This window comes from Dipodomys spectabilis, unplaced genomic scaffold (assembly GCF_019054845.1).
Source record: "Dipodomys spectabilis isolate Male_0828 unplaced genomic scaffold, ASM1905484v1 ptg000656l, whole genome shotgun sequence".
NCBI lineage: Eukaryota > Metazoa > Chordata > Mammalia > Rodentia > Heteromyidae > Dipodomys > Dipodomys spectabilis.
Window position 1 is genome coordinate 55798 of NW_024871333.1, and position 13791 is coordinate 69588.

General features: G+C 38.7%; 1 protein-coding gene across 2 annotated transcripts in view; it reads right to left on the reverse strand.

Moving 5' to 3' along the window:
* Nucleotides 1-13791, reverse strand: part of Ryk (receptor like tyrosine kinase) — a 66796-nt gene that overhangs the window by 15347 nt on the left and 37658 nt on the right. Inside the window, exons 6-9 of one of the 2 annotated variants that reach the window (XM_042671733.1) lie at nucleotides 12364-12508; nucleotides 7813-7913; nucleotides 6687-6812; nucleotides 3234-3320 (exon numbers count right to left, since the gene is read on the reverse strand). In XM_042671733.1, coding sequence (XP_042527667.1) covers nucleotides 3234-3320; nucleotides 6687-6812; nucleotides 7813-7913; nucleotides 12364-12508 — 459 coding nt within the window. Of the gene's footprint in view, nucleotides 1-3233; nucleotides 3321-6686; nucleotides 6822-7812; nucleotides 7914-12363; nucleotides 12509-13791 lie in introns of both variants that reach the window. The other variant, XM_042671732.1, reaches the window with a different exon arrangement.

The following is a 13791-nucleotide window of genomic DNA, read 5'->3' on the forward strand; positions in this document are numbered from 1 at the left end:
AATGTGGAAATAGGTCCATCAGCGGCGGCATGTTGGGGAGGTGGAGGAAGCAAATGCAACTAAAGCACACTCACATTCCCACCGGAATACTCTTAAAAAAGTATCCAACAACAGAGAACTACACTGGTGTAAGCCGGGCAGAGTAGCACACACCTGCATTTCCGGCACTCTAGAGGCTGAGGCAAGAGGATGCTAGTCTGGACTACATTGTGAGACTCTGTCTGAGCTAAGAAATATCAAACTTCATTTGTTTCCGAGTCTCTCGGAATTTCTTTTGGTGCTTCATCCCCTCTCTTCCATTAATCATCAGTATCCTCTCCCCTAAAACTTCTCTTAAAAAATTCTGTAGGAAAGCCGGAGCCCTGGTGGCTCACGCCTGTCATCCTAGTTACTCAGGAGGCTGAGATCTGAGGTTCGCAGTTCAAAGCCAGTCTGGGCAGGAGAGGCTGTTGAGACTTTTATTTCCAATAAACCACTAGAAAACCACTAGAAGTGGCGTTGTGGCTCAGGTGGTAGAGTGTTCGCCTTGAGCTGAAGAGCTGAGGGACAGTGCCCAGGCCCAGAGTTCAAGCCCCATGACCGGAAAAAAAAAAAACACAAAAAACAAACAAAAAAAAACTTCCGCAGGAATGCAAAATGCATGAGTAGAAAGCCAAAGATTTGATCTGCTTGCTACTTTTTAGGAAAAGGAGTGCTCCACAACATCTGCTAAAATAGTAAAAACTGCTTAAGATTTGGGATCTTTTAGTAAATGTCAGAATGCGCCTTTACTGCTCTTTGTATGATCTAAATAATTTTTAATGAAATTATGGCCACACTATTAGGGTCTGGGAGGATCTTCTGGAAGAATGAAAACTAGTTAATTGCTGGAGTTCCTTACCCAGTGACTGAGATCCTTATCTTCCTTTCAGCTGGTAAGGAGATCCAATACATGAGCAGGGATACCATTTTACATGTACTTTTCTTTGTGTTTTTTTCAAATCCTTAACTTTTCTAAGTACGGTCTATTAAGAATGGACACTTGGCCAGCCACTGGTGGGCTCACGCCTGTAATCCTAGCTACTCAGGAGGCTGAGATCGGAGAATTATGATTCAAAGCCATCCTGGGCAGGAAAGCCTGTGAGACTCTTTATCTCCAATGAACCACCAAAAGGCTAGAAGAAGAGCTGTAGTTCAAGTGGCAGAATGCTAGCCTTGAGCAAAGAAGCTCAGGGACAGTGTCCAGGCCCTGAGTTCAAACCCCAGGACCTCCACAAAAAAAATCTTTTTTAAAAAAGGACCTTTGAATTAAAAATGACTTAAGAAAATTTTCAGTGGGAGAAAAAAGTAATTTTATTCATTTATTAAAAAAACTTCCTGGATTTTTTTCTCTCAGTTTACTCCTTTGCCTTTTCTTAAAGTCTATTTTCAAGATATACACAATTGGAAGGAGTAGTATAATTTATATTCTAAAAATTACAGCAAAATGATTTTTTAAATTTTTTCCAAAATTGTAAAACTTTTGCAACTATTAAAGAAAATAAAAAAATTAATGCCAGTAACTTTAAACTGATTCATTTATAATGGATATTTATAATGAATTTCCATTATCTCCGCACAAAATCTTGACTTTTTTAAAAAAAAAAAAGCCAAACTTTATTTTCTGCATTTAAAAAGATTGATACTCTTCAAATTCTAATTGTGAAGCATGGGACAGAGCATATACATAATAGTGAAGAAACTTTGTCTGCAATGTGTAGTTTCCATTTGAAAAATACATTCTGAAAGAATGAATCTCAAAGATATTCAATCATATGAAAGTATCTGATGATTCTGAGCCAAGTACCCTGGGTGCACTTCCTCTCTGTCCCATACAGAAACAATGACAATAACGTTGGCTAGGAACCCGCTGTGCTTTCATTTCCTCCCATTCTGATTTCAGTGGCCAGACAGAGAAACAACCAAAGGACTGTGACTCAAGTCTACATGGGAAGAGACATGGCATCTAGTAAAAGAGTCCCAGTATCCACATTGTGTGTTCGTATCGCTATTATCTCCTTTTCTCCCCCTATCCAGACTTAACCTAATTCTTCTTTATGAAAATCACTTTGGTTAATAAGTCAAGACTCATTGCAATTCATAGAATAGTTGCAAACACAGAAGACTTTGGAGAAATGTTTCCTTTAAAAAAAAAAAAAAAGGTAAAACAAAAAAGTTGTTTTATATTTAAACTTATGGTTCAAAGTTTACATTTATAGAGTAATTGTAAACTACTGTCCAGAAAACCTACTAGGATTTACCTTAAACATTTAAGAATGTTTTGGGAGCTGGAAAGAATGGGTTAACAAAACAAATACTATGAGCCACCAGTGCCCGGCTCTTCTTTTTTTTTCTTTAAAGACACATAGTTCTTATAAAATTAATTTGGCATCTAAAATTTTGTCACCTCATAAAATGTAATTTGATCCTTCTCTCATGCTCTACATTTAAAGTGCTAAATTTATTTTTCAGAAATTAGTGTCTTCTTATTTAAATATATATCAGGAACTGACAAGACATTTAGCACCCTATATGCTACCACATTTTCTTATCAAACTAAGCAAAAAACAAAAACAAAAAACCTAAAGATGCAACTCTGAAGAGAGCATTTGATTAATATGCATGAGGTCTGGAGATGCCTGAAATCCAAACCTGGCACCAATAAGACAGGAAGAAGAGTACAAGGAAGGGGACAGGAGGGAAGAAGAGAAGGAGGATGAAGCTTTTATGAATGCCAGTTTTAAGTAACCAAAGTCCTAACATTTTTAAAAGTCTATTTTACCAGAATTAGGTAATAAGCTATACACAAATAATACTGCATAACTGAGTTATTTGTGTAAATTAATAAAAACTTAGGTGTCACATTCCAAAATATAATCCAAAAGGAGGTTATGTGAAAAAGAATATTCTGCTCATGAAAATTAGATAGTGCTTAGAGAACAATTATACTTAGCAATATAGTAATATTTATCAAAGTTTCAGATGTACACATCCCTTGGACCAACAAGTTGGACTAATATTGAATAGATATTTAATGTCTTAATTTATAAACCTTCTATTTTCTAAGCCTAGCTTCTCAAAAGCTAGCCTCATGTGAGCTAAATTAGCATAGACTATAAAAGGTCTGGCACATACTAGGAAACTGGGACAGAATTTTGTTGGCTTGAGTCAAATTTCAGGAAAGCATTAAATAGTATGGAGGGAAAAATTCCTACCTTTAACTGTTTTTACAAATGTTTGTTTTTCTTTATTTGGATCTTTTTCATCTACTAAAATCCCATGGAAAATACGGCCAAAAGTACCTAAAAGGAAAGAAGTATTCTATGAGATTACATGAAATCTTCATAGTTATAACTTTCTGGTATAATTAACTTCAACACAGGGCAACACAAGGACATTTATTATCAACAATATTGTTCTAGCCCTAGAGTAAAATGACCCAGATCATTGTTATTAAATGACTGTAAGAGAGGTTCTTTGAAACTATAAAGTATCTTAACTTGTTTTTTCATACACCATATATAAAATAAGTATACGGGAGCACCGGAGCTTGGTGATGGGCTATCGATACGCGTTATTATTTATGAGTTTCTGAGATCAGCCTCAGAGCAACAATGAAAGGAGAAAAGCCGACTCTCTCTGCCGCTGCACAGATTTAAAAGGAGACTTGAAGGGAGTATCAAAGGGCACAGATTTTTTTTTCAAATGAATGATTGCTTATTGAGTGAATTCATGTGGTTATTTCTGGTTTATATTCATTTTAAGAAAGATAAATATATTAAAGAGTCATATGTATCTTACTATGTACTATAACATAGTTAAATATTTTGCTGTATTGTAATAGAGTTCATAGCATAATTTTTTTTTTTTTTTTGGTCGGTCATGGGGCTTGAACTCTGGGTCTGGGTGCTGTCCCTCAGCTCTTCAACTCAAGGCAAGTGCTCTACCTCTTGAGCCACAGCGCCACTTCCAAAGGGCACAGATCTTATACAAAGCTAATCCGGGCTCCATCCTTCAAACACTATTTAGAAGGTCTTACATAAGTTGCTAAGATGCTCAAGTCATTGGTAAAATGTATTTTTAAAAACTAATAGTACGAAGAAACCTTTGGGATGGGAAGGGGGGTGGCTAAAATGAACTTTGAATGTAATAAGGATACTGTTAGCAAGAAGCATCCTAGCGATAGTTCTAGCACAGGATCACAATAGCTCAATAGCTATGTATATATGACCTTATAAAATGATGCTAACTGAAATGAACTACAAGATATGGAAACAAGTTTTGTTTCTTTTTCTTAGTGTACTGTATGCAGTTATTTTTCTTTTGTTTTTCCCCTTTTGGCTTACTCCCTGATATCACTGTTGTTGTTGTTAATTTCAGTACCCGAAAGGGAAGGGGAAATCACATAACTGGTGAAACAAAGGACAAAGGGTGAACCATTGCAACAGTGATACTCACAAGACACTGTGTTGGAAATGAACTTTACCATGTGCAGGACAGGGGAGTTGGGGGGGAGGGGTAACAGGAGAAAACGAGGGAGGGGGTAACAGTGAGTACAAGAATTGCACTCATTTCCTTACCTATGTAACTGTAACCCGTCTGTACATTACCTTTACAATAAAAAAGTTACACCTTGTAAAAACTAATAAATAAAAAACACATTTTGCATCTAAAAAAAGAAAAAGCTAGTGAGATCACAAGGCCCTTAGTTCAAGGCCCATTAAAAAAAAAAAAAAAAAGAAGCATCCTAGCCAAGTGCTGTGATCCACACTTGTGATCCTACATACTCAGGAGGCTGAGGAATGAGGTTCAAAACCAGGCAGGAAAGGCTGTGAGACTCTATATTTCCAATTAACCACCTAAAAACTGTAAGTGAAGCTGTGGCTCAAAGGGGTAGAGCGCTCACCTTGAGCAAAAAAACAGGGACAGTACACAGTCCCTGAGTTCAAGCTCTGGGACCAAAAAAGAAGTTAATTAGGGGCTGAGAAGGTGGCTCAGTGGTAGAGTGCTTGCCTTGCATGCATGAGGCCCTGGGTTCGATTCCTCAGCACCACATAAGCAGAAAAAAGCCGGAAGTGGTGGTATGGCTCAAGTGGTAGCGTGCTAGCCTTGAGCTGAAGAACTGAGGGACAGTGCCCAGGCCCAGAGTTCAGGCCCCACGACCGGACACACACAAAAAAAAAGAAGTTAATTAGTCATGTTGTCTTCTCTCAAATCAAGAGGTTTAAAATAAACTGACACCTCTGAGACATGAAGGAAAACTCCACGTGATTTCCAACTTCCTCTTTTCCTTAAATGATACCACCACAACTGATTACTTATTCTATACTGTTTATAGAGACAAAAAGAAACTGCAAGCTTGCATCACTGGGCTCTCAATCTTTTAACTCATTAGGAGATACTAACATGTCTATTTACTCTCTTGAGGGCAGGTCTATAAACTAGTTGTTAATAAAGTTTTATGTTAATAAAGCCTATAAAATATAGTATTCATAGCTGAAAAACAAACAAGAAAAAAATCTGCTTCCATTATTTACTACTTGCCATTGAGAGTAATTTAATTTCCTTACTACCTGTGATTGACCTAACCAATAGATGAATACAGGAAAAATATGTATCCACAACATTCCAAAATAGAAAAGTGTAAAAAAGTTATTCTTGCCCAGCACCAGTGGCGCACGCCTGTCATCCTAGCTACTCAGGAGGCTGAGATCAAAGCCAGCCCAGACAGGATAGTCCATGAGACTCTTATCTCCAATAAACCACTAGTAAACTAGAGGTGGAGCAGTGGCTCAAGTTGTAGAGTGCTAGCCTTGAGCTGAAGAGCGCAGGGATAGCACCCAAGCCCAGAATTCAAGCCCCATGACTGACAAAAAAAAAGTAATTCTCAAATCTCCCTCATCAATATCCTAAAACTGAAAAAAGAAGTGAGGACCAGCAAGAGGGAAAGGAAAGGCTACTGCTCTCACCTGATACTATTAGCTGTTAATTCATGTCATGAACATCGTTTCATCTAATCTTTTTTTTTTGGGGGGGGGGTGCGGGGGGTGTCTGGTTGTGGGCCCTGAACTCTGGGTCTGGGCGCTGTCCCTCAGCTCTTCAGCTCAAGGCTAGTGCTCTACCACTTGAGCCACAGCGCCACTTCCGGCTTTTTTCTTTTTGCTTATGTGGTGCTGAGGAATCGAACCCTAGGCCTCATGCATGCAATGCAAGCACTCTACCACTGAGCCACCTTCCCAGCCCCTTGTCTAATCTTTATAACTAGTCTTAAGAATCAAAAACACTACTACTTAACCACAACACTCTCTACATTTTCAGAACAGGAAACTGAAGATCTTAGATGTCACATGATTTCTCAAAGGTCATACAGAGTAATAAATCCTGGGAGTAGAATTTGAATCTTAACTTCATTCTACTCCATTTGCTACAATCCACATATTCTATCACAAAGAAAAGACAGAGTACAGTATTTCAAAGCAGCCTGCTAGGAAATGATGACTTTAGTTAGACTAAAACACAAACTCTACCTTAAAGTTAACAAACACTTACGGATTCTGCGTACACTTGAAAATTAAGAATTGCACCAAAGCTGTATAAAGTACATTAAAATCTAAAAAAGGGGAAACCAAAAGTAATTTTTTCAAAACCAACATTCAGACAATAAATACCTTCTTGGAGTACGTCTTTTAGAGTTATCCTCTCCCTAGATATAGCTATATCCTTCACCTTGGCTTTGGCCTCCAACAGAGTGACACTTCTCAAGTCGTTCTTCTCTATCCGCAAGGTAGGATAACCTGAGGAGCCAACAAAGCCAGACCAAGCAATATAAATACCCTTATTATGGTATTGGGGTCAAGAAGTTCAGTTATTTTCCTCTAAACATCTCATATTAAAGCATGTGAAAACACACATCAAAAATCTGTTCATAAAAAGGAAATTAAGCCAGGTACTGGTGGCTCACATCTATAAACCTAGCTATTCAGGAGGCTAAGATCTGAGATTGTGGCTAAAAGCCAGCCTGGGCAGAAAAGTCCCCGTGAGACTCATCTCCAATTAACCACTCAAAAACTGGAAGTGGTGCTATGGCTTGAAGTGGTAGAGTACTTGCCTTGAGCAAAAAGATCTCAGGGAAAGTGCCTAGGCCCTGATTTCAAGCCCTACAAGTGACAAAAAAAAGTGGGGGGGAGTGAGGAATAGTGGTTTGAGATATACTTGGTGGTAAAATGACTAACTAGCATGCCATGAGGTCCTGGGTTTGATCTCCAGTATTGCTGGGGAAAGGGGTAGAATTAGACCCCTAGCAAGCATTCTATTATAATTAGAAAACAGTTTAAAAGTCTGGGGGTATGGCTCATAGTACAGTGCATGCTTATCATGTTGGAGACCATATGTTCAATCCCCAGCACCATACAAAAATGATGTAAATAATGTAAATAAAATCTTTACATACCCATAAGACCATCAAACAATTCATAAAAATTCAAACTGTTTTGGTAGCTCAAATGCATACTGAAAATCTTTAGCATACATCTCTACAGAAGTGACTTAGTAGCTATTTTAATATAATTAATTAATGAAATTGCCCCAAAGCAAAACTAGTTCTGGCAACTCATCTCAAATTTTACTTTCAAGACCCGAATTTCATTCAATGCTCTAGAAACAAAGGCCAAAGATCAGATCTCATTTGGCACAAATCATGTTAGTGGCATAGTGTACGTGTTTCACTAGTACAGTAACCATAGGGGACCACCGACAGACCACGGAAAACGGCATTAGAATTAAATTAACTCTTACTGGTGATAGGAGTTGCGTTGTTGGGTGTGTCGGCCCTCAGATATTGAGTCGTCTGGGTGGAAGGCTGAGACAGCCCTTGGGAACTACTGCTGGCACTGATGCTAAAAAAATTTTTAGGAGACAAATATGTGACAGGTGAGTTTCACAAGAAATTTCTTGTCCTAAAAATGCAAGTAGCTTTATAGCCTGCCTAAAACCCTAAAGGAGATCACAGTAATGCACAAAAATCACAGATTCCTTATTGAAAATTTCATTCACAATGTAAGATAGAGCTCTATTTCTACCTTTAAAAATCAACATGCATTCCCTTATTTGCAATAACTAGTATATGTCTGAGTCAAGCAGAAAAGGTCAGATAAGTTGATATTAGGGAAATGAACCCTAAGATATGTATTCAAATGTTTTTTTCTTTCATGCGATTGTTTCTAACACATTTATACATGCAGGTTCACCTGTGCAAAGTTATTCAGAAATGCAAGTACCAGTTCTCAGACCTCACAATAAGGATATGCTATCCCTGAACCTCACATAGGGTATGTTGAATGAAGAAATATGGCCCACCATTCAAGGAAAGAGCCATTTAATTAGATTGTTTATGTTCATAAAAGGAGCAAAACGAAGGGCTTTTAATGATGGCTGTGAATCAAATGGCCTACAGATGAGAAAATAATCAAACCAAATCAATGTGCCAACATGCTCAAAGCTTGGGAAGAAGTATCCTATCCAGTTCAAGCTTGTTTAATCACAATTCCCAATTCCCCAATGGCACTTTTTAAAAGAATTTACAGATGTTCCCAGAAGTCTTCGGTATGGAACAGTAAATAATGTTATATACTCTAAGCTAAGAGATCCAGAAAATGGGAGACACATGTAATTGTTAATCCTGTGTTTGAGTGTTACAAATGTTCCCAAACATTTCCTCCCCCCCCACACACACACAAACACATGCACACACACTGGGTAACAAACTTGACCTACAGAGATCACCCTTGGGCACATTCCAGTCTCATGTCTTAGCCCTTCCTATTTCGCAGAAGTACAGAAGTTAACCTTACGAGGTGAGCTTGAAGAGTAAGAACAGATGGCAGGATAGCCTTCCATGCCTTTTAGGTATACAATTAGTGAAGTCCAATCAGAGGGTCCAACTTTCCTAAGTATGCAAAATTGTTTAACCTACTTGTCTACACCTATCTCTGTATTTTCAAAGACTGGTGACTTTAAAACATATAATGACTATGTATTCTGCAACAATTCTCCACGAATTTTTATTTTTTTCATTTCAGAAGCCCATACATGTATTTAAAAATGTAAATATGTAACATGAAGGCAATAAGCACTGTAAACCCCTATGTAGCCCCCCCTGATTTTTTGATCACTAATAAACAACCTACTATTATTTGCTGTAACTAAAACACTTCTGAAAAGTTAAGGATGCCCACCAATAAAAACTGCTTTCCTACCTACTTTGCTAAAGATATTTTGCATCTCAAGGATTCATCATGCCACCGTGTGGTCAGTCCTGGAAGAATTCTTAAGGGTGGAGGTTATTCAAGAACTGATCTACATGAGTCTACAGGTATAGTTGGTATGATAAAGAGATAGCATAGGTGTTGAAATCATGAGCTAGGCAAAACTATTCAGTCCTTCTGGAGTCCCAAACTCCTCATAAATAAGATACTACTACCCCATGACCAAACTGCTAACAGGGGTACAAGAAAGACGAATAAGTAAAGCATGCTCACACTGCCTGGCACTCATACTACTAGTTGCTTTTATTATTATGAACATGACGCGCCTTGATCCTTAGAATAAGGAACTACAGGGCTACAGAAAGTGCAGATCTGAGTACTACTCAAGCATCTGACTAGAAATTATTGACTTGTATCATAAAATGGGATTAAAAAAAATCTACCTCACAACATTCTGTGAGGCTCAAATTTATAATGTATGCGAAAGCACAACTTAGGTACTACTACCCGCAAACATCACCGATTGCTAAATAAACATGGACTCCCATTTCTCCCCTTCAACTAAACAGCAGGTGGCACTTTCATGCCTCTTCGGAAGTTCTAAGAGGTTGTGGAACTGAAGTGTTACTGGCCAGCTGTGTCAGTTGTTCACTTGCTTACCAGGTCACTGAGTGGAGGGAGGAGCTCGAAAGCAGTAAGTGAAGCAGGACGCTAGGTAGAAAGAACCTGTGTTGACTATGACAGGCAGCAGGGGGCGATGGGGGATCTGCCTGATTTTCATAGCTGAGCCACTGTAGGATCAATGTATCTGCCAACTATGGTATGAAACCCTACATTTGTTTTTTGGCAGGAAGAAAAATTCATTATATAGATATTAACTCTGCTGTAGAATGAAGTTACGGCTTTAGGACATTATAACCTTCCATGCCTGCTAGGTATGCTTTGCAAATGAGAACTGAGACAAAGAAAGGCTACATAACTCACTCAAGGCGGTAACACAAAGAAGTTTTACAGACATACTTCAGAATGGCTTAGCTTCAGAGGCTCTCCTGTTAACTACTGGGCTGTGCTCTGAAAATATTGTTGCTCTTACTCAAATAACATCTAAAAAACATAGAGAGAAATGGAATACTGATTTAGGAGTGGGAACTATTTCACTGTATGCCCAAAAGGGTCTAAAAGTATGGCACAAACCTGGTCTATGTGGGTTCACAGCCCTAACACACACACACACACACACACACACACAAACATTCAAGGAAAATATGACTCTGTATATCGAGACTTGAATGCTGGAAGTGGTGCTGTGGCTGTAAGTGGAAGAGTGCTAGCCTTGAGCAAAAGAGCTCAGGGACAGCACCCATGACTGATCAAAACAAACAAACAAACAGACTTGAATGCCACATCCTTAGGTAACCCCTGTAGCACTACTTATAATCCTATACAAAATATTATTTACTGCTTTTATTCTTTTGAATGCTTCCAAATGCCATTTCTTTCTCTGTAAAGTCTTACTCCAAGACTACCATGTACATAAATCAAATTCTGAAACTTATCATCAATATGCTTCTAATCTTATTCACATCTTCTGTCTACTCAAGAAAAGGAAAGGGGGCTGGGAAGTTGGCTCAGTGGTAGAGCGCTTGCCTTGCATGCCTGAAGCCCTGGGTTCGATTCCTCAGCACCACATAAGCAAAAAGAAAAAAGCCGGAAGTGGCGCTGTGGCTCAAGTGGTAGAGTGCTAGCCTTGAGCTGAAGAGTTGAGGGACAGCACCCAGGCCCAGAGTTCAGGACCCACGACCAGACCCAAAAAAATAAAAAAATAAAAAAAAATAAAAAAGAAAAGGAAAGGAATATAATGGAGAAAGAAAATATTTAAAGGTAGGAACTGAGTCAGACTAACTCTGGCTTTTTGGGTTCCTGTTTATGTCCCCTATCCAAACTATCTCCACAGTGTATTAAGATTGGGAGATTCAGCCATGAATAATCCTGATTGTAAAAAAGTGCATTCTAGTGGAGGGTGGGTGAGGGGAAGGCACGTAAGACAAGTACAATGAACAACTGTAGAAGGAAGAAGTAAAATAATCCCACTGAGATGGACATATAGACACAGAAAGAAGAGAAAGGGATAGTAGGGAGGCTTAGAAAAGACTTCATTAATAAGATAGCAATGAAGTTCGAGTATGAAGAACAAGCAGACTGTGTGTGTGTGTGGGGGGGGGGGGGATTTAGAGAGACAATAAGAAGGTGAGAAAAGGTTCAAAGCGTTAAAGCCAAATCATGAAGCTAGGAATATGTCAGTCAGAATATGTCTCAGTTGAGAATCACTGGGTGTCATTAGGAATGGGAAAGAGAACTGTGGGTTTGTGAAAAAAAGTCTACAATTCCATCTTACATGCTGGTCTCCTCGTCAGCTCGGCCTACCCAGGCTGGGTCAATCACCTTTTGTGTTCCCAGGCTACAGTACTACAATCATCAATTTTATATACTTTTATAATTATGAGCCAGTGTCAAAGATTAACTACTTGACACTGTTAACAGTATATCATTATCTTCTCAATCCAGCGTAATATCTAACACAGGGTTTCTCACACTGAAGGTACATTAGAACCATTCAGGAAGCTTTAAGAAAACCACTCAGATACAACCCTATACCAATGAACATCAGAATCTCTGGAAGGTGAAGCCTATGCACTGGTAAGTTTCAAGAGGTTCTCTCTGATATGCACAGCAGACACTCAATCAAGTGTTTCATTTGTGGATGGGTGGATAGGAAATGATGGAAGGAGGAACTAGAAGGAAGAAACAGGGCAATTTTAAAGGCAACGGGAATCTGGAGAAGTCATGGCAATGGGGACAGAAAATCACTTGGATTTCTACGAGAATTCTTCTCAATAAGTAATAAGCTATAATTGGTGACTACCCAAATTTTAAGAGGTGCAAGACAGTGATCAGGATAAATTATTTTTCTGTTAGCTAGGGCTAACAAACCCTTGTACCATTGTGGCTGGATACATGTGGACCTTCACACATATGTATATATCTACTTTTATCTTTTTCCTTTCCAAAAAAGGTACAGTACCTGTCATCCAGTTCAATCCTTTTCATACTATGAAGGTGCAAAACGGCTAAAATTATTGCTACAAGAAATATTACTGCACAACAAACCCCTACACTAATGTAAAACACACGTGTAGAAGTGGTTGGAGCTGCATGTACAGGATCATCTGAAAAAAAAAAAGTAATTTAAGCTTTTTAAACAAAGGACTGTTTAGTGATCTAATATGCACAGTGAGTAACATGTTCTTTGTAAAATTCCACTTCAAGCATCCTTTCTTTGATTTCTATCAGTTACCATTTGTGTGCTGGTATATGCTCACACATTTTTTGATGTTTTGCTATAGTCGTAAAAAAGATTTTAAATGAAACTTCTGGTTAATAACAGATACACACAAGTGGTGTACCTAAAATATACCTGGGCATAAAACCATACTGCGGCACTGCTGTCTTAAGAGTTTTCTGAGTCCAAGGAATGTTCTACAGTGTACTGACTGACACAGTGGCTTCTGGCCATGCTGGCAATATATCACTAAAATGTGAATCACCAGAAGGAGGATTTAATTTTATTTCACTTAAAAGTATAAAATCATATATGATTTATAGTCACCCTGCTAGTAAGCATGGCAATATTTTGCTGATCTATTTTTAAAGACCTTACTGATTCAATAAAATTATATTATTTTAAAAGAGACCAGGAAAATGATTACGTTTAAGGCCAGCCTGAGCTACATAGCAAGAGATCGTCTCAAGAAACCCAAAAGGCAAACTGAAAACCAACACACAGAGACTAACACACGGAGACCAAGCTACATTCTGACAAAGGAGTAAAGATGTGTGACAAAGCAGAACTAGAGTGACCAGAGAGATTTGTGTAAATTACGTTAATGGATGCTCACATAATTCCAGTGAATAAAACCTGAGGAATTTGGAGTCTATCCTAAGTGAGATGAGGAAACACTGCAAAGTGTCAAGCAAAGGAATGACACATTGGTCACTTACAAAAGTGATACCTGCATGCTGGGTGAAGAATGCTGTATAGAGGAGCAAGAGAAGAAAACAGGGAAAAGTTAGTGGGCTACTAAGATAGCCCAAGAAAGGGAGGGCAGTGGCTCAGCTGAGTGCACAGAAAATAAATGGGCTTGGAAGCAGAGTTGACAGACCTTGCTAGCAGACTTTACTGGTGGGAAAAAAGAGGCATCAAAGTTTTGGATTAGGAGCTGGGAAGGTGGCTCAGTGGTAGAGTGCTTGCCTTACATGCTTGAGGCCCTGGGTTCAATTCCTCAGCACCACATAAGCAGAAAACGCTGGAAGTGGCACTGTGGCTCAAGTGGTAGAGTACTAGCCTTAAGCAAAAAGGAGATCAGGGACAATGTCCAGGCCCTGAGTTCAAGCCCCAGGAATGGGGAGGGCAGGGGAAGAAATGATATCCTACTAGCATTAAAAAAAAAAA